This window comes from Myxocyprinus asiaticus, chromosome 20 (genome assembly GCF_019703515.2).
Source record: "Myxocyprinus asiaticus isolate MX2 ecotype Aquarium Trade chromosome 20, UBuf_Myxa_2, whole genome shotgun sequence".
Lineage (NCBI taxonomy): Eukaryota > Metazoa > Chordata > Actinopteri > Cypriniformes > Catostomidae > Myxocyprinus > Myxocyprinus asiaticus.
This window is the reverse complement of record NC_059363.1, coordinates 45,480,320-45,499,357: the sequence shown is the minus strand read 5'-3', so window position 1 is coordinate 45,499,357 and position 19,038 is coordinate 45,480,320. Positions and strand designations below refer to the sequence as shown.

General features: G+C 43.7%; 1 protein-coding gene across 4 annotated transcripts in view; it reads right to left on the bottom strand.

The window, feature by feature from the left end:
- Window positions 1-108: 108 nt before the first annotated feature.
- jdp2a (Jun dimerization protein 2a) overlaps window positions 109-19,038 on the bottom strand; it is a 32,801-nt gene continuing 13,871 nt past the window's right edge. For 3 of the 4 annotated variants that reach the window (XM_051646305.1, XM_051646306.1, XM_051646308.1), the window contains 3 exons: window positions 15,075-15,292; window positions 6,829-6,933; window positions 109-973 (listed from right to left, as the gene is read on the bottom strand). In XM_051646305.1, the coding sequence (XP_051502265.1) occupies window positions 788-973; window positions 6,829-6,933; window positions 15,075-15,292 (509 nt within the window). In that variant the 3' untranslated portion in view covers window positions 109-787. The other variant, XM_051646309.1, reaches the window with a different exon arrangement.

Here is a 19,038-nt window from a genome sequence, read left to right as displayed (position 1 = left end):
TTTTAATGACCATTTTCTATATATTCTCTGAAAATGAACCATAAGTTTTGTAACACAAAAAGAAATGAAATTTTACTTTTGTACCACTCAAAAATGGATATTGCAAAATAATATTAGGAATCACTTGTTTAATAATTGTCTGCAGTTTTCACAGCCATAAAACAAATTAATTCACAGAAATAGAGGTTATGAAATTGTTGCATAAATTGTATCACATCTAGTGATAAGTCCATGTAATGTACAAGGAAGTATAAAAATCATATATATAGTAGATAATTATAAAAAATTGGCAAGATGTAAACAGTTCATACATATGTGCATACATGACGCCTGCGTCAGAAAAAAGAACAATACAAATGCAACCGAAGGCAGAAAACTGTGAATAACCATTATGAGGAGTTGGTTCAGTTAACATGGTGATGCCACAACATGGGTGTTTATCCTTTCATGGCTTTTCCACGATGATGAAGTGAGTGTTTTCATGAATTCATTACAACCTGTAGACAATTATTTTTGAACTAAATGTACTGAAACAAACAAATAAGGCACTTTATGACCACAAAGGAAATACAAATAATACAAAAGTTTTGTAAATGCCAACACGTACCCAATCTAAAGTGGGCATCAGCGTGTTTTTCTTTGTTTTGTTTAAGTCTCAAATCTCCAAACTCACAGGTCAGAAACGCCCCTCACTCTTCCCCAAAATGTCCAAGTGCTCGAGTAAGTGCTTCAGTTAGCCAGAGAGGAGCTAACCTGTAAACAGTAACATGGAAATATGTCATTCTTCTCATTTGGCCTTCAGCTGCTCCAGGAGGGGGTTGGCCTCTTTCTCGGGGGTCTTGATGCTGTCCGTACTGACGATGCAGGTGGGCCGATGGCGATTGAGCATCAGAATGAGCTGCTGTCGCTCGTGTTTGAGCTCCTCGATTTGTGCTTTGAGCTCAGAGTTCATCATTTCCAGACGTTCAGACTCCTTCAACATAAGACAGTTACTTTAAAGATGACACGCACATGCTTTATGTTAACTCTACTGTAGCTTACATAAAGCAGTGGTTCTCAACTGGTGGGTCACATGTCTGTTTCGATACGGTCGCAGACAGCAAGGAAAAATAATGCTAAATTCAAGTAATAAAATACAACTAACCATATAATCATGCATATTTAAAGATTGTGTATCCAATCAAACTCAACATATTTTAAGTGCAAATTCATCTGTTACTTGGGTGAAGCTAGCCAAATTACACAGATGTCAACATGGACAGGTTGTGTGACATGCCATCATCCTCAAAAACCATCAATAAAACTATACAAGGTCTAACACCACACAGACTACATTAACAATGTGTTCCCTTTCAAAAAGGTAACTTCGATGCTGCATCAGAAGCTGATGCTATGGGAGCACCTCCCAGGGGGTGTTGACTTTAAAACCCTATACCAGGGGTTTTCAAACTTTTTGATGCCAAGGATCCCCAGATTTAATAATCCCTTTGTGAGTGACCCCCTGTGTGAGAAAAGAAGTAAATATGATATTCTAAAGAGTTACTGTTTGCAAAATGTAATAATTGGCTTTTATATTGTCATTGTGAAAAAGCCTACATAAATTATTAAAATATTATCTGGAAAATATTTACTCCTTAAGTTGACAGTGTATCTTTATCTAATGCTTTTAGAATGTAATTGTTATGATGTCAAATATTATCAACATTTTTACACTATTTTTTCTCTGAAATTATTTGCGGCCCAACTAGCAGCCCCTGAGGGTCCCCAGACCCCAGTTTGAAAAACCCTGCCCAATACCATCATGCTGATTTGATGGCGATCGGGTGAAAGGTGACCAGGTGCAGTTGATCTGCACCTGGTCACTGAGAACGAGTTCTATTATTCTCCTTGCTGTTTTCCAACAAAAGAAGCACTTCTTTAAAAACTCTTCCGGGTTTGCAGTGTTTACATTGCACTCTTTAAAAAAGTATATTGAAGAAAATCTAAAAGAGTCACTTGTTGAAAGCAAATCCTTTTAAAGATGTTTTACAAGTGTTTTCCACCTGTGAGTGATCCATTCATCTGTCTGACAGGCAAGAGCAATATTTTCTAACAGTGTTCATTGAGGCTGATTGAGTTAATTGTGAGTGCATGAAACTCATGATGCTTTGCTCTAGTGGCTTGGTTTCGTTCTGTAAGCCGCTCCCCTCTTTTTCCACTTTTTCCTCCACTTGTGTTTGAGCTCCTCGATTTGTGCTTTGAGCTCAGAGTTCATCATTTCCAGACGTTCAGACTCCTTCAACATAAGACAGTTACTTTAAAGATGACACGCACATGCTTTATGTTAACTCTACTGTAGCTTACAGTTTGAAAAACCCTGCCCAATACCATCATGCTGATTTGATGGCGATCGGGTGAAAGGTGGTAAAGATTCTAGAGGCCCAAACGTCCAGAGGGGGCCCACAACAAATTAAAAACTGTATGTTTTTAAGGGGCCCAGAGAAATATACAGTCAGGGGGCCCAGAATTCCTTGCTACAGCCCTGATGGTGATATTATCGTGGGCATATAAGCCGGAGCTCAGCGTCACACCCACAGAATTTCAGGGCAGCGTAGACATCTCTCGTACTCTTCAACCCCACACCAACGTTTTGCAGTTGATCTGCACCTGGTCACTGAGAACGAGTTCTATTATTCTCCTTGCTGTTTTCCAACAAAAGAAGCACTTCTTTAAAAACTCTTCCGGGTTTGCAGTGTTTACATTGCACTCTTTAAAAAAGTATATTGAAGAAAATCTAAAAGAGTCACTTGTTGAAAGCAAATCCTTTTAAAGATGTTTTACAAGTGTTTTCCACCTGTGAGTGATCCATTCATCTGTCTGACAGGCAAGAGCAATATTTTCTAACAGTGTTCATTGAGGCTGATTGAGTTAATTGTGAGTGCATGAAACTCATGATGCTTTGCTCTAGTGGCTTGGTTTCGTTCTGTAAGCCGCTCCCCTCTTTTTCCACTTTTTCCTCTGCGGCTCCCGAGAGACCGTATGAGTAAGATGTGAGAGGAGGTGATATAGAGCATGGAGATTTTAGGATGGTTTGTTGCAGGCTCAAGTCTTGCATGCCTTCTTTTTCTCCGTATTAAGCGGTTTGCCAGTTCAGTACGAGCACTGTATATAGCCTGGAATGAGTCCTCGCTGACACAGCACTCGTTGAGATTAATCGTGTTCATGGCGACACATGAAACTCAACACGCTTCGCTCTCAGCTCACTTTCATTCTGATAACCAAAGCCACTCCCCTCTCTTTCCTCTTTGACGCGCATGATATGATCACATTTGGAGGAGATGAATGGGATGCGATATTGCTGGGCTCTCATTAGTGAAATGTGTATTTACTCAGATGAAGCTCTTGCTGTTTTTCCTGAGGGTGGGAAACGGGACAATGTGGCTTCTGAGTTGCTTGAAGTTCTCACTTGAGCCTTAAAACATTCCTTCCAGGGAATGAAACTCGATACGGTTGTCATGTCGGCACAAATGACTGAATAACACATTCAGTCCATTCTCCTATGCTTGACAAGGTTCAAGCGGAAGAGAACCCTGCCATTGATAAAAGGTGTTTACTGTGTTGGCGCCTTCAAGATTCGCAGCCGTGGCTGTCCTTTCCAGAAAAGTATGTTTTGACTTTACGTTCTTCCTATTTAGTGAGAGTTCAGGTCTCTGGTGCAGCCGCTTTTGAGGTGCTTGTTAAAAGCTCCACGCCATGAATTTCCACTCCTGTCACCAAAATCTCTTACAGGAAATTGGCAGGTCTATGGGTGGCCCCTGTGTAAAATAGTCAGGAATTCACTTCTTGCTTTCCCCGCCATCGTTAGCCGGGAACAAGAGTGTCACATCTCCACAGTAACACAGGACGGTTAGCCCTGTTTTTTACTGTTGTTGACGCCATGCCAGAAGACGGCCATGTCACAACACAGCAATTTTGCCTAAGCAGCCCTCTCAATTTCCCTGGTGTTGCGAGCTGGTAATGAGTTTGTGGCATGACAGCAGTCATTTTGATGCTTATTTTTTACTGTGTTGACACCATGCCAGAAGACTTCCATCTCAAAACACGAACTTAGACCTCCTTGTGAGGCATGCATGCTGGATAGACCCTATGAAGCGGTTCCTTTCGCATTCCTAATAACACGTCCTGCCATTGTATGCTGGGAACGAGAACACTATTGAACCTGGCCAGCCGAAATCTCCTCTGGAGCGAGTCCACTTGCTGCATCAAGTACTGTGCAAGATAAGGGAGGACAAGGAAACAGTGATACTAGTTGCTACAAAATGGCCCAACAGCCACTGGTGCCCGGAGGTGGTAGAGCTGTGTAGAACTTTACCAGGTGCATGTATCTTCCCTCTCTTCCCAGATCTTTACAGAGGAAGAAGGTTGATCACTTACCAATTGGTTAGTATTGGTGTTAGATCAAAAACTTCACTGCTGAGAATGAGAGCGTGTAAACAGAGTTTTACTACCCTGTATGCTAGTGTCATTGTGCAAAAGCCCTTGGCTAGATGATTGCTCTGATCCCCTCCTTCCTGCTAGCATAGTTGAGATATGTTGAGACATTGCTCCACTATCTGGCATGGCTAGTGTCTCTGTCTTGACATTGAACCATTAGGTTACTGTACCCACATTCCTTCCTATTTCTCAATATGAAGGGGTGGCAACGGCAATGCTTTTGACCACCCTGTAAGGCTAGTAGACACATCAGTGTTACAGTGTTTTGGTATACGGCTCCCATAGCATCAGCTTCTGACACAGCGTCGAAGTTACCTTCTTAAAAGGGAACGTCTCGGTTACTCACGTAACCTTGGTTCCCTGAAAAGAGGAAAAGGCTGCAGCTACAGATAGGCTCTCCTTCCTTCAGTCTGAAAATCCTGTTAGTTTGACGTTGGGCTCTGGCTTATCTGCCCATGATGACGATAACATACTGTAGGTGGAGCGCCAAGCATCACCAGCCAATCAAATTGGCGTGATGGTATAGGGTTTCAAAGTTAGCACCCCCTAGAAGGTGCTACCATAGTGTCAGCTTCTGATGCTCGTTTCTTCCTTTCACGGAACTAAGGTTACGAATAACCAAGGCGTTCTCTTGTAGCGAAGAGAAACATGGTTTGTGTGGAATAGGAACACCATGTGTTTTGTGTGGTGAACTGATGGCTTCCGACAACATGATACCATTGATACTCAAGAGACATTTAGGCCACGTACACACTACTAGTTTTGGGAGTGACAACTGCATTTAATTGCAGGAGTAAATCCTCTAAATTATCATTTCAAGTGTGACGGGAATACAGGCGTTACTCACGAAATTGCAATGAATGACGAGTGATAACCATCGCAATGCTGCTGCATCTCATGCATGTGAACAAGAAAAATGACCACCACCAGTTTCACCCATTTTGTGTCATCTTTTTTCATGTCATTGACAACTAGTTCAGTTCGAATCCGTACACACTACATGGAATTTATGAAAATTCGGTTGTCACTACAGTACCTAAACTTTTCGAGATGTAATTTGGCTGTGCAGTGCGGTTGCCACTCCCATAAATTACCGAAATGTGCATGAACAGAATGGGATTAAGCACTCAAAGATGAAGTGACACCCGTATTTAACTGCGGTTCGTATTTAGGCCTTAGAAAGCAAATTAATTTCACATATTGTTGGGCTGATGCAGTTTATGATAATATTAATAAACCTTAAATTAATATAATATAATAAAAATTAATGTTTGATTTTACAACTTTTTTTTCACTTTTATTTTTTCCTGATGGGAAATATGTGTCATGAAGCAAAATAAATTGAGAACAGTGTTGGGTAAATTACTCAAAATAGTAATCCACCAAATTACTAATCCATACCAAATTACTAATTATTTCTATAAAATTGTGTTCAGATTACTTTACTGATTACTTAATCGAAAGATGCAATCAACTTACTAATTACTTTACTTTTAAGTTACTTTCTAAAACACTTTGTGTCTCTCAACTCAGTTAATTCAAAATAAGACATACACTCATCAGCAGCACACGTTTCTCCCTTAAAATGACTTATTAGGGGGCGTACGCCCTTCAACTGTCACAAAAACACAAAGAGATGTTCACATGATGGTAATTCATGTTTTTATTTTTTATTTTTTCTCCCCTTTTCTCCCCAATTTGGAATGCCCAATTCCGAATGCGCTCCAAGTCCACGTGGTGGTGTAGTGACTCGCCTCAATCCGGGTGGCGGAGGATGAATCTCAGTTGCCTCCGCATCTGAGACCGTCAATCTGCGCATTTTATCATGTGGCTTGTTGAGCACGTTACCGCAGAGACATAGCGCATGTGGAGGCTTCACGCTATTCTCCGTGGCATCCACGCACAACTCACCATGTGCCCCACCGAGAGCGAGAACCACATTATAGCAACCATGAGGAGGTTACCCCATGCGACTCTTCCCACCCTAGCAACCGGGCCAATTTGGTTGCTTAGAAGACCTGGCTGGAGTCACTCAGCACACCCTGGATTCGAACTTGTGACTCCAGGGGTGGTAGTCAGCATCAATACTCGCTGAGCTACCCAGGCCCTTGGTAATTCATGTTTTAAATTCTACATATATAATACTACTTTAGAAATGTGTAAGTGTATTTCATGTAAGTGATTAACTTAACTGAAAGTCAGTAACTGTCATCTGAGAACTAGAATTTAAAATGTAATGTGTTACACTACTTTGTGCCAAAAAAGTGATTAGATTACAGTAACTAATTACTTTGTAATCTGATTACACCCAAGACTGGTTGAGAACTACTTACTATCATTTAGTATTATACTTACCCTTTGTAAATACTCTGTTCTTTCTTTCTTTTTGTTTCGACATCTTGCTGCTGCTACTTTGTTTTTCTCTCGCCTTCTTTTCCTGCGCTCTTCCTCTTCATCTTTCTATGCAAGGGGAAATGGCAATAATTAGTATAAAAAAATCCTGTTTGAAAACAGTTGTTATTTTTGCAATTCTGTTTAGTGACAATTATGGTGCATAAATTACACACTTCACTTTTAAGGAAGTTAAATGAAGTGATTGAAAATAAATAAGGGTAAAATAAAGATGAAAATAGAGTAAAAATGTTGTTGTAAACAGCAGTTACCAGCAGAGCAAATCAATGGCACGAGCATTGTAATGTTCATCAGATTTGTTTGGTCATTGCACCTCAGGTGGTGAATTAAGGAGGTGTAAGGGGTTAGCAATTATTTACAGCTTTACAAGACCAGGTGGTACAGCTGCAACCAAATTTCCACAGCGGGCGCAGAAGCATTACTTATAGATTTTTTTTTCAACATTTTTTCACAATGTTTGGCCATGTTTATTGCACTTTGGCCAGTAGGTGTTGATGACACCACTAGTGATGGGAGAAACTAAGCTTTCCAAAGTTTGGAATCAAGTGAAACAATGTCCGAGTTCGAAATGGCATGCTACCATACTACTCTTACTATTTCTGCCATAGACAAATAAGGCAGAAGTAGTAAGAGTAGTATGGGTAGTATGCCATTTCGAATCAGCCAATGGCTTTGCAAAATGAAACACAGCACACCGAGGACATGTGCTGTTCCCTATATGTCACTAACTCGGCGTTGTGTCGATGTAGTGACACTAGGGGTCACTCTTGGGAGCCCCAAACACCTCTGATTTTGAAAAAAGGCCAATGGGAATTGGTGAGTGGAATTTGCATGCCACTCCCCCGGACATACGGGTATAAAAAGAGCTGGCTTGCAACCACTCATTCAGATTTTCTCTTCGGAGCTGATCAGTTGCATTCAGTGCACTGAATTCAATCCTTCCATTACTCACCTCAAATTGCTGGATCTACGGCACATTTCAGCGGCTTCTCCCCCTCTGCACCCATGGAGTGCAGAGAATGCCCCTGGGCACTTCGGCAGAACAAAAAGAATATATCTTCTATCTAAAAGAGTGGCACTCACAGAACGTCTTTTTAAAGATGCCTTTCTGTTTGTGTATTATTCCTGTTTCGGTCGTTATCTCTCCGCTTCTGACGGCCACGATCGCTGTCTTACGTGTCTGGATTCTGCCCACGTGGAGACATCATTCGTGGATGGGTCATGTCCTCATTGCGAGAACATGACTATGGCAAAGTTGCGGTCGCGGCTTTCCTTCGTAAGAGGGCAAGCCACCCCAGCGGCTCCCTGCCTCGGTCCTTCTACCTACATGTATGAGGCCGCGTCGGTTAGCACTGGGGGCGATTTGGGGACTTCAATGGGAGCACCTCCGCCGGGTAACCCCCCCACGGACCTCCCATTCCTCAGCATGCTCGCTTGCCCCGATTGGGCTCTCGGATGAGACCGCCGGCTCGTCTCAGGGCGAGTTCGACCTCTTATTCGGAGCCCGGGAAGACAATAAGCTCTCGATCACAGCATCGCAGTGGGTTCGTCCAGTCTGACGCAGAGGCTTCGGCTGGGCTTCCTCCTTCGGGTATGGGCTCCCAGTCTCGGGCCGACGCGGAGCTGACGGACATTCTTTCCCAGGCGTCCGCGAGCGTCGGGCTAGAGTGGAACCCTCCACTCTCCCCTGAACCCTCGCGGCTCAATGATTGGTTCCTGGGCCCAGAGCACCACTCACGGCCGCGCCCCGCCCCGGTCCCTTTCTTCCCGGAGGTGCATGAGGAGCTGATGAGATCATGGGGGGCACCTTTTACTACCCGATCCCGGTCTTTCAGCTCCCCCGCTCTCACTACCCTCGATGGTGGGTCAGCCAGGTGGTATTCGGTGATCCCCCAGGTGGATAAGGCATTCGCGGTGCACACTTGTGCCCGCAGAGCGCCACCACCTGGCACGGGCGCTCTAAGCTCCCATCCAGGGCCTGTAGGTTTACGTTGTCTCTGACGACTAAGGCCTACGGTGCTGCTGGACAAGCCGCCTCCGCTCTGCATGCCATGGCTCTCCTGCAGGTACACCAAGCCAAGGCGCTAAAAGAGCTGCACGAGGGTAGTTCTGACCCGGGATTGATGCAGGAACTGCGCTCGGCGACCGACCTCGCTCTCCGGGCGACGAAGGTCACAGCGTGGTATCTTGGGCAGGTGATGTCCATCCTGGTGGTCAAGGAGCGCCACCTTTGGCTCAACCTGGTCGAGATGAGAGAGGTGGACAAGGCGCGGTTCCTTGACGCCCCATCTCCCAGGTTGGCCTGTTCGGCGACACCGTCGAGGACTTCGCCCAGCATTTCTCAGTGGTGAAGCAGCAGATGGAGGCTATTCAACACATCCTGCCCCGGTGCGGCTCAAGACCCCGCACCCCGTCTGCTCATCGCCAAGGGCGTCCTCCTGCAGCAACAACACCGGCTCCGCCGCAACCCGCCCCCACGGCCCGGCCCCAGCGTGGAGCCCACCGCAGGAAGCAGACACCACCCATCTCATGGCCAGCCGCCAAGAACCCGAGGAAGGCTTCAAAGTGCCACTGAGATGGGCGACCCAGGGACGAGGAGATTCGCCACTCTGGAGCTGGTGGACAGACCACTCCATACCCTGGTGGAAGGCCGGGAGGAGAATCTTTTGTTTCATTTTATTTCGCCGCATGCACAAGAGGCTGCGGTACCCAAAAGTTCAACAAAAGAGCGGTTTTCTTGTTCTCTGGATCACATACCTGGGCGCAAGGCCGTCGTCACGACTGCCGTCCACGTCCCATTTTGGCAGGTTTGGCGCTCCAGTGGCGGGCCCCCTGCCCCTGCACACCCAGCTGTGGTACGAACACGCCCACACCGGGTTGGTTCCGATGGACTGCGGGGACGATATTCCTCCTCCCCCCTCTCCGGCCAATCTTATGGTGGGTATAAGTGCTTCGACATCCCTGGACTCTGCACGGCCACGGTGCTCGAACCCCCTCAATGTGGCACCTCAGGCTCTGCCCCGCCTTGAGGCCCCACCCGCCAGTACGTCCGACGTGATTGTCCCTTTGGTCCCCCTCGTCCTGAGTTTGGACGCCTGGCTTGCGCTCTCCAACCCATCGCGATGGCTGATTCTGTTCGCCAGGCACCCGCCCAGGTTCAGCGGCGTCTGCTTCACTTCGGTGAAGGGCGAGAACGCCGCTACCTTGCATGCAGAGATCGCTACCCTTCTACAGAAGGGTGTGATAGAGCCTGTCCCTCCGGCCGAGATAAAGAGGGGTTTTTACAGCCCCTACTTCATCGGACCGAAGAAAGGCGGTGGGTTGCGGCCAATCTTGGACCTGCGAGTACTGAACTGGGCTTTGCACAGACTCCCGTTCAAGATGCTGATGCAAAAACGCATTCTAGCGAGCGTTCGGCATCAAGATTGGTTTGTGGCGGTAGACCTGAAGGACGCATACTTCCACGTCTCAGTTTTACCTTGACACAGACCCTTCCTGCGGTTTGCTTTTGAGGGCTGGGCGTACCAGTAGAAGGTCCTCCCCTTCAGCCTGTCCTTGTCCCCTCGCGTCTTCCAGAAGGTCGCAGAGCAGACCTTGCCCCGCTAAGGGAAGTGGGCATCTGCGTCCTCAACTATCTCGATGACTGGCTTATCCTAGCTCACTCTCGTGATGTGTTGTGTGCACACAGGGACCTGGTGCTCACACACCTCAGCCGGCTGGGGCTTCGGGTCAACAGGGAAAAGAGCAAGCTCTCTTCGGTTCAGAGCATCTCTTTTCTCGGTTTGGAGTTGGACTCAGTCTCGATGATGGCGCACCTCACGAACGAGCACGCACAGTCGGTGCTGAACTGTCTGAAGGCGTTCAGACGGAGAACAGCGGTTCCACTGAAACTTTTTCAGAGGCTCCTGGGGCATATGGCATCCTCAGCGGTGGCCATACCGCTCGGGTTGATGCATATGAGACCACTTCAGTACTGGCTTCAGACTCGAGTCCCGAGATGGGCATGGCGCCGTGGGACACATCGTGTACTCATCACACCGATCTGTTGCTGCCTCTTCAGCCCTTGGACCGACCTAGCATTTCTACGGGCAGGGGTTCCCCTAGAGTAGGTCTCCAGGTGCATCGTGGTTCCGGAGAACATGGTGACGGTAGTGTACATCAACTGCCAAGGCGGCCTACGTTCCCGTTGCATGTCACAACTCGCTCACCGTCTCCTCCTCTGGAGTCAGTATTCGCCTCAGGCTTTGGTACGCCCTGACCGAGGCTCCCCTCTGTATAGACGCGCTGGCACACAGCTGGCCCCCAGGACTATGCAAATAAGTCCCCCAGTGAGCCTATTTGCACAGACCCTGTGCAAAGGTAGGTGCTCCACATGCGCTGGTTCCCCATAGGTGACCCCATGTGATATATCTTCCGCTAAATTGTTTTCCTGTCAGTAAACTGTGTCTTCCTTGGGCAGAGGTTCCTCTGCCCCCAGTCACCATGTGTAGGACCTACCATGGGACTTCTCCACATGACATACTTCCGACAAGACTCGGTAAGACCATGTGACGTATTTCCACTCAAAATGGCATTATACAGTTTATTTCTTCTGCATCAGTTTATTAATGCAATCCGTTGTCTGTCAAACACCCCAACATAAAGAATCAGCAACAGACTCTAAATACTGTCCACAACACAAATAAACCTTTGGACCAGTGGTGTAGTCGGGGCAATATGCACGTATATGCCGTATGCTTACTTTTTTCCCAGGTCTGTTTGCGTATAATGACTTCTAAGGGTCAATATTTGCGCATACCCTCGGTATACCCACTTGTTTTGCAGCTTCAGAAGTCCATAATCTACTGTTGTTAGTTTCCCTTTAACTGTATTGGATGCTGTTTTGTGAAACTAGAGATTCTTTGTTGTAATTGGCGCATTATCACTTGAATTCTACCATTCCCCACCCCTGACAACTGTTGTCACCACCATCATCGACTGAGGGAATTTATGACAGTGAGTGTAGAAAGAGAGAGTCACCCTCACACTGAAGCAGTATCAGTTAAAATTAATTAACGAAATATGACAAACGTCCAGTAAAATAAGGAATTGTCCCGTAATTAAGGGAAAAAATTGCATTCCGAATGACCCGTATTTTAGCGCCTCACACCCAAACTGCTGAGAATGTTTCACAAATCGAGAGAAATGGACCTGAAACACACACACCTTTCGCATAAGTTGTGTGAGATATTGGTTGGTGCTTTACACAGACACTTGTCCGAAGATTTTCTTACATTTCCCTTATGTTAAACACTATTTACTGCCAAAACAACGGTACTAATCCAAAGAGAAACACACTATTTTTATGTTAAGCTTTTTCTCTCTCTTTCTGCCCTCTCCCTGGTCGTTTTATTAAAGCGTTGTTCATTTAAAGTTTAGGGGACGTTCACACTGAATGCGTTTTTGCGTCCGTCCGTGCTGTTTTTCAGTGTAAAGCATGTGCAGGAGCTTGTAAATAAGGGCCATTCCTACAATTCGGTGACATTTAAGTCCCCAGTACAAGTGTGTGTGATACTTATATTGTTTAATTTTATTACTGTTAAAAAGAATAGACTATTTATAATGTTACACATGTCTGTGGGCTTAAAAGTAAAATTTTAAATAATTGAAATCATTTTCAACTATTTCCTCATGTCCCTAAAACTGCATGTCAAACACCCCATACAGTTAAGAGTTTAGTATTACATCCTCTCACTAACATATTAATTTGGGTTAAATGTGTAATTTTAACACTGATAGTGGAGGTTTTTTGTGTGTCCCTTGATTTATTGCGCACCCTGTTGTGTCATGATACTATGACCTTTCACTGAAGATACACAGTATGTTATGAAATGACATCATACACACTGGAGATGGACATAAGCCACTCTGCTCAATTATTTTGAGTTATTTGAAGTTTGTAACTCTTTTGTTTTATTTATGTTTTCCTTTATTTTGTGGTGTTAGTCATATGTGGTCAAGCATAAAATGTCCACCATGATATGGGAAGATAAATGGGAAATAAATGTAATTTGAAAATTTCAATTTACTGTATTTATGTTAATAAAATATAAGTTTACAAGTATGTTTGCTAAATATCAATCACAGACCATGTAGTGGCTCATTTATCCACTGAATGTCCACCCTGTTATTGTCCATCCTGATGCTGCCCATTTAACTGGATGGACATCTGAATTTTTTAGTCATTTAGCTTTACCAGTATAACAAATACTATCTTTAACATATCCCTGTAATTATGAAACATGAAGATAGTTGTAAAAGTATATTTTCTTTTATTTTTCAAAAGTTTCAAAGCCGGAATCTCACCGAATTGTAGGAAAGCACCACGTGGTAACCGTCTGTAACCACAGCAACAGCTCCAGTACCCACACAGGCACAAGAGTTTTCCCATTTAGGCTTACAAAATCTAAAAAACTCTTTTATATTATATATTTATACATTATATCTAATATTTTTGCCACGTGTAAATAAAGCGTTTCATGATTTTTAACCGTGGATTCTAAATTCTTACAGTTAAGTTAATCGTATAATCACGTCATCTCTAATTCAAAGCATACACTTAAATATTTATACACTGTATCATATCAAACATTCAGAAAACCATTAGGATTAATTTTTCAGAAACAATTTAACCTTTCAGAAAATTACAATTCTTTCCTGCTCATCCTCACCATGAAAAACAACTGATAATTTCTATGGAGGCCTTTAACATCTTCACTGACTCCATATATGACTCATGATGTATTTCATGTTTTCTAAATTCATACGAAAGTTTTGTGTGGGTAACAGACCCACAGACCGAAATAGCACATATTGTCAGCCACTGACTGTCTTGTGAGTTTTACTGAAGAGATTACTTTGCATTTTATTGTCATTTGTTTCATTTAATATTTAGTACTTTCAGATGGAAAACATTTATACATATAAATGATGCGATCCAAAGTGCATTTGAACAGCGGTGAAACACTTTCTTATGATGTGTTACATTCATACGAGCAGACAGAGAAGTAAGTTTGGAGCAGAAGAAATAGAAATAAATCTTGTGTAAATTGTCAGCTTTACGCTAAGCTAAAATGCTATTTCTAGCCATTTTACATGCACATGTTACCAGACACGATCATATTTATTTATCAAGAAAATTCACGTTAGATCATAATTTCTTTTTTCTAGTAAGATCTTTGATATTAGGGCAAAAATCGTATTCTTGATAATAATTTTTGTATTGTTTCCCTGTAAAAATATCTAAAAATCCTTAAAACAAGATCAGTTTGATTTATCTTGTTTTAGAAACAACACTGCATAAGATATTTAGGTTTTTCAGAGAATGTATTTTTAACGTGTATTTTGTCTTACTGTACTGGCAGAGTTTTTATAGTCAAAACAAGTGAAAAAATCTACCAGTGCTGAAGAAATAATCCAAAGTATTTAGAATACGTTACTGACCTTGAGTAATTTAACAGAATACATTACAAATGACATTTTACAGCATGTATTCTGTAATCCGTAGAGGAATACATTTCAAAAGTAACCCTCCCAACCCTGGTCCTGTGTCTGCCTGTTATGGTGTGTGGTCTTTTGTTGGGCCAGATAGCAGTGCTTTTTGCTTTATTGTAGGATTTCATGTTTCAATTGTATTGTAAATTGATGTGATTAGATTGATGGTTTTGTTTTACTTTAGAGCCTAATTGTGTAGGGAATTTAAGAGATTATACTGCCAATGGAACAATTAAAACACAGCTGTTTTATTCATAAAGTCACTCTCTATCCACTAGATGGAGACACTGCAAGAAAGTATGCAAAGTTTTGCCAGTCATGCACACTCAAAGAAAACAACACCACCAGTTTGCTTCAAAGCTGCTGTGTGTCATTTCTTTCCACTCCTCAAACAGGTAGTCCCCCCTCAAACTCACACCATTGGTTGAGCCAGAAATTGACATACTGAACTGCTCAAACAAAGAGAGCAATGTTTTGACAGAACTGTCTCCAAGTTTTCTGATAGGCTGACATGTTTGGGCTGCATACAGATTATTTTTGCTGTCACAGAGACAGGTGTGTTTTCTCAAGCAAATAATAAAAAAGTGCTTTTTGTATTCCGGATGCCCCAAAAATTATTTCAAACATCCCCAAACTAAAGGCCTGTAGGCACTCACCTCAGTTTTAATCTGGAGTGGGCGCTTGCCCAGCTTTCCAAGTAGATGTAAAGGGGACAGCATGACCCCGAGTTTGCAGAGGTCAGCATATTTCAGCTGGTCAGTAAGTGTGGTAGCAGAGATGCCTGCCAGTGGGCCAAGACTGGGCAGAGAGCCTGCCGTCACCGAGGGGTCCGGGATCTGTCCGGGCATCATGTCACAAACGCCCGTGACCACAGCTGCACAACACAGCAGAGGCATCAATGAGTTTCAAAAAATAATCTCAGTATAAAACAAATATATTTGTGCAATAAAATGAGTGATCAGTTGTATACAAAAGATCCATTTATATATGTCAATTCAATTCAAGTATCAAGTATATATATATATATATATATATATATATATATATATATATATATATATATACAGTTCCTATCCTAGCTTAATATGCATAGACAACTATAAGTAAGCTACACATAGGTTAGTTTTATTTGAAAACTGTAAAAATTGTGTCTCTATGGGGCTATGAAAATTCCTGTTTATTTTGAGCATGCTGTCCAGCTCGACATAACAACATTAGGAGTGTTCAACTTGAACTGGATCTCGATTTGCCAATTGGCGATATTTGCCTGTAGCAGTTGAGGATGGAGCTGAAAAGAAAGCTATCAAGCCAGACACTTTGCGCTTCACACAATGTTTGCTTTCTTTATCGCAGACGATCATGAAATTCAGATAGACTGATGCTTGAATTTTACATATAATAACCAAAAATATTATTCATTTGAAAAGGTTATTTGCTGCTTAATACAGTGCCTGCTGTGTGTACAAGGAGAAAGTCCTTTATTGTTTTAATACCAATAAATAGTATTTTATAAAATTGTTATGTTTTTTATGAATAAACATATTACTATTACAAACATAATATAACATGATATAAAAACGATGCACTGTTATAAAAACACAGATTTGTGAGAGATTTCGCCATACTGGAGGTGTCAGAATAAACACCTTGGTAATGGCATACTAATATACTACTCTTATTTCTGCCATAGATTGATGTAGCAGAAGTAGTACAAGCAGTACATGTAGTCTGCCATTGCGAACGCAGCCCATGAAACACGTCACCGAGGTCACATTGTGAATCTGGCCAATCATGGATAAGCTGTGTTGTCATTCAGAGCTCGTGCAGCTGCTTTGAAGTAACTGTGCTGGCTGAGCTAGCCGGCTGCTCTCGAATTGCTCTTGTGGTACATTGATTAAACACATCACAGTGACACGGCAGTGGTGCCATCTAAAGTCGGACAATATTTCTAACCGAAATGCACTGCTTCAAGTCCAATGCCGATCGGTCTGCGCAGCGCTGCATAAAGTCAAACACACCTATTGACTCAACCATTGGCGTGAGTTTGGGGCGGGACTGTCTGTTTGATCAACAGAAGACGGGGCATATTCAGAAAGCTGTTTGAAAACATTTCTGTTAGGACTGTCACCTTGGTTGCCTGAAAGGAAGGAAGAAGACACTATGTCAGTAGCTGATGCTATGGTAGCATCCTCGCAGGAGTGCTGATCTCTGAAAATCTACAATCAGGGCAATCTCTTTGGCAGATGCCATTTGTGGCTTCGCCTCCAATGCGTGCGTCATGACAGGCATATAAACCAGAGCACAGCGCCATTTCATCAGGATTCTTCGACTGAAGCGAGAAATCAGTAGTGCGGCAAAGCTATGCAGTGTCTCATTCTTCCTTTCAGGGAACCAAGGTTAGAGTCGTTACCGAGACATTCCCTTTCAAGTCAGTCACTTCGACGCTGCGACAGAAGCTGATGCTTTGGGAATGCTATAGAATAATGCCATGCTACTGATTCACATGCACAAAGGTAATGCCCACTAGCCAACAGGGTAGTGAAAAAGCATTGATATAACCTCCCTTTCATATTGGAAAATAGGAAGGAAGAGGGAGAACAAATAAACCATTTATGATAATGGTATAAGAATGATACTAGCCATTCCAGGTAGTGAAACATTGTTCAGAAATGTTCGCACACAGTGGGAAGGGAAAATTTGAAATGGTCAAAGACCAAGAACATAATACAATGGAACTTGCTGACAGGGCAGTGAACAATTGAAAATTACAACTCTTCACAAACATACTGCGGAAGAGAGAAGACTTCATGATCATGAGACCAATCTTATAACATATGCAATGACACTAGCCAAGCAGGGTAGTGAAATATTGATGTATCAACCCTTGAAACATCCAAGTTATAGAACCTGGCAAAGGTGTTAGGGGAAGCTCAGCCTGCAGCCAGAGAGATGTCCTCTAAGGACACACCCTTTGCCCATGCCCAGGAGGAGGCCATGCTCCTGGTGGAATGAGCGCATGAGAAACAAGTGCAATGGCATCCACAACCCAATCAGAAAGTCTTTGCTTGGAGGTGAGTGGTGGTGGTGTAGTGGGCTAAAGCACATAACTTGTAATCATAAGGTTGCTGGTTCAACCCCCACAGCCACCACCATTGTGTCCTTGAGCAAGGCACTTAACTCCAGGTTGCTCCGGGGGGATTGTCCCTGTAATAAGTGCACTGTAAGTCGCTTTGGATAAAAGCGTCTGTCAAATGCATAAATGCAAATGTAAATCTGTAAATGAGATGGCCAAACCCTTTGAACAGCCTGCATAGGAAACAAAGAGCTGATCAACAGCCTGAATTGACCCATTTGATCAAAGTACATGCATAATGCCCTCACAAGGTAGAGCATGTGCAGACTTTTAGCCTCGTTTGACTCTAAGGGAGGAGGAGAGAATGCTTGCAGCCCTTAAGGGGGTGGCCCATACTTTGGGTACATAATCCTCTCTGACAGGCTTTTGACAAGCCTGGTCCAAACTATGAGCAAGAGTGGTTGATGACAAGGCTTGAAGGTCCCTAACACATTTGATTGAAGCCAAAGCGAATAGCAGCACAGTCTTCAAGGAGAGTATGTGTAAGCTTACTGCCTTTAGTGGCTCAAATGGGGAACCCATACGTGTTTTCAGCATTAGTGCTGAACTCTCTGAGGATGAAGTCTCCATTCCCCCAACGCACATTTTGATAAGAGATGAGATGGCACGCCAGAGCCAACATAGGGTGTGACTGAACTCCTCCCTGGCATTTATGTGCACCACAACTGCGGATCAGAACATGAAAGTCCTGCACGTCTGTCCAAAAAGCACTCAGAGCCAGGAGGACTTCAAGCAGTTCTAGGTGATTTATATGCCACATAGTTTGCACACCTGTCCAGATGCCAAAGACCAGATGACCGTAGGACAGGGCTCCCCAGCCTGTGTTGGATCAAGACAGCTTTGCATCTGGCCACTTGGCCAAGCACAACACCCTTCTGATAGAACGTGGATGTTAGTAGGAGACTTAAGTGATTATGATGCCACATGTAATGAGGGACACTTGAGTTGACCCTACACTGGAGAGGCTTCATATGTAACAAGTCCAGAGGGGTTATGGTAGCCATCAAACACAAAGCTCGCTGGAACTGTTGCAGCAGTAGGGCTACCTGGTATACAGTTCCTTTGTCTCATAGATCGATTAACACGAACCTGTCTAATGGACGGACATGAGACAAAATCTATTTCTGAATATCCCTCTTGAAAGGAGACTTCCTGAGTGTCTGATTCAAGTGTCTGAAGTCTAGTACAGGCTGCAGCACACCGTCCTTTTTGGTGACCAGAAAATAGCAGCTGTAGAAGCTTTCCTGTACGTTGCATGTCGGTACACTCTCTATTGCATCTTTGGCAAGGAGACATTGTACCTCTGAGTGCAAAATTGTGGATACCACACCATGACAGTGGAGGAGAGGATGCTGTTAAAGCGAGGCAGCTGCCTCGCAGACTGAAGCACATGTTCAGTACCCAGCTGGATATTCCTGGAAGACCGTGCCACGTGTCTGCACAGCAGGCCAGAGGGCACAGGGGCTCACCTGTGACCACAGGGTCCG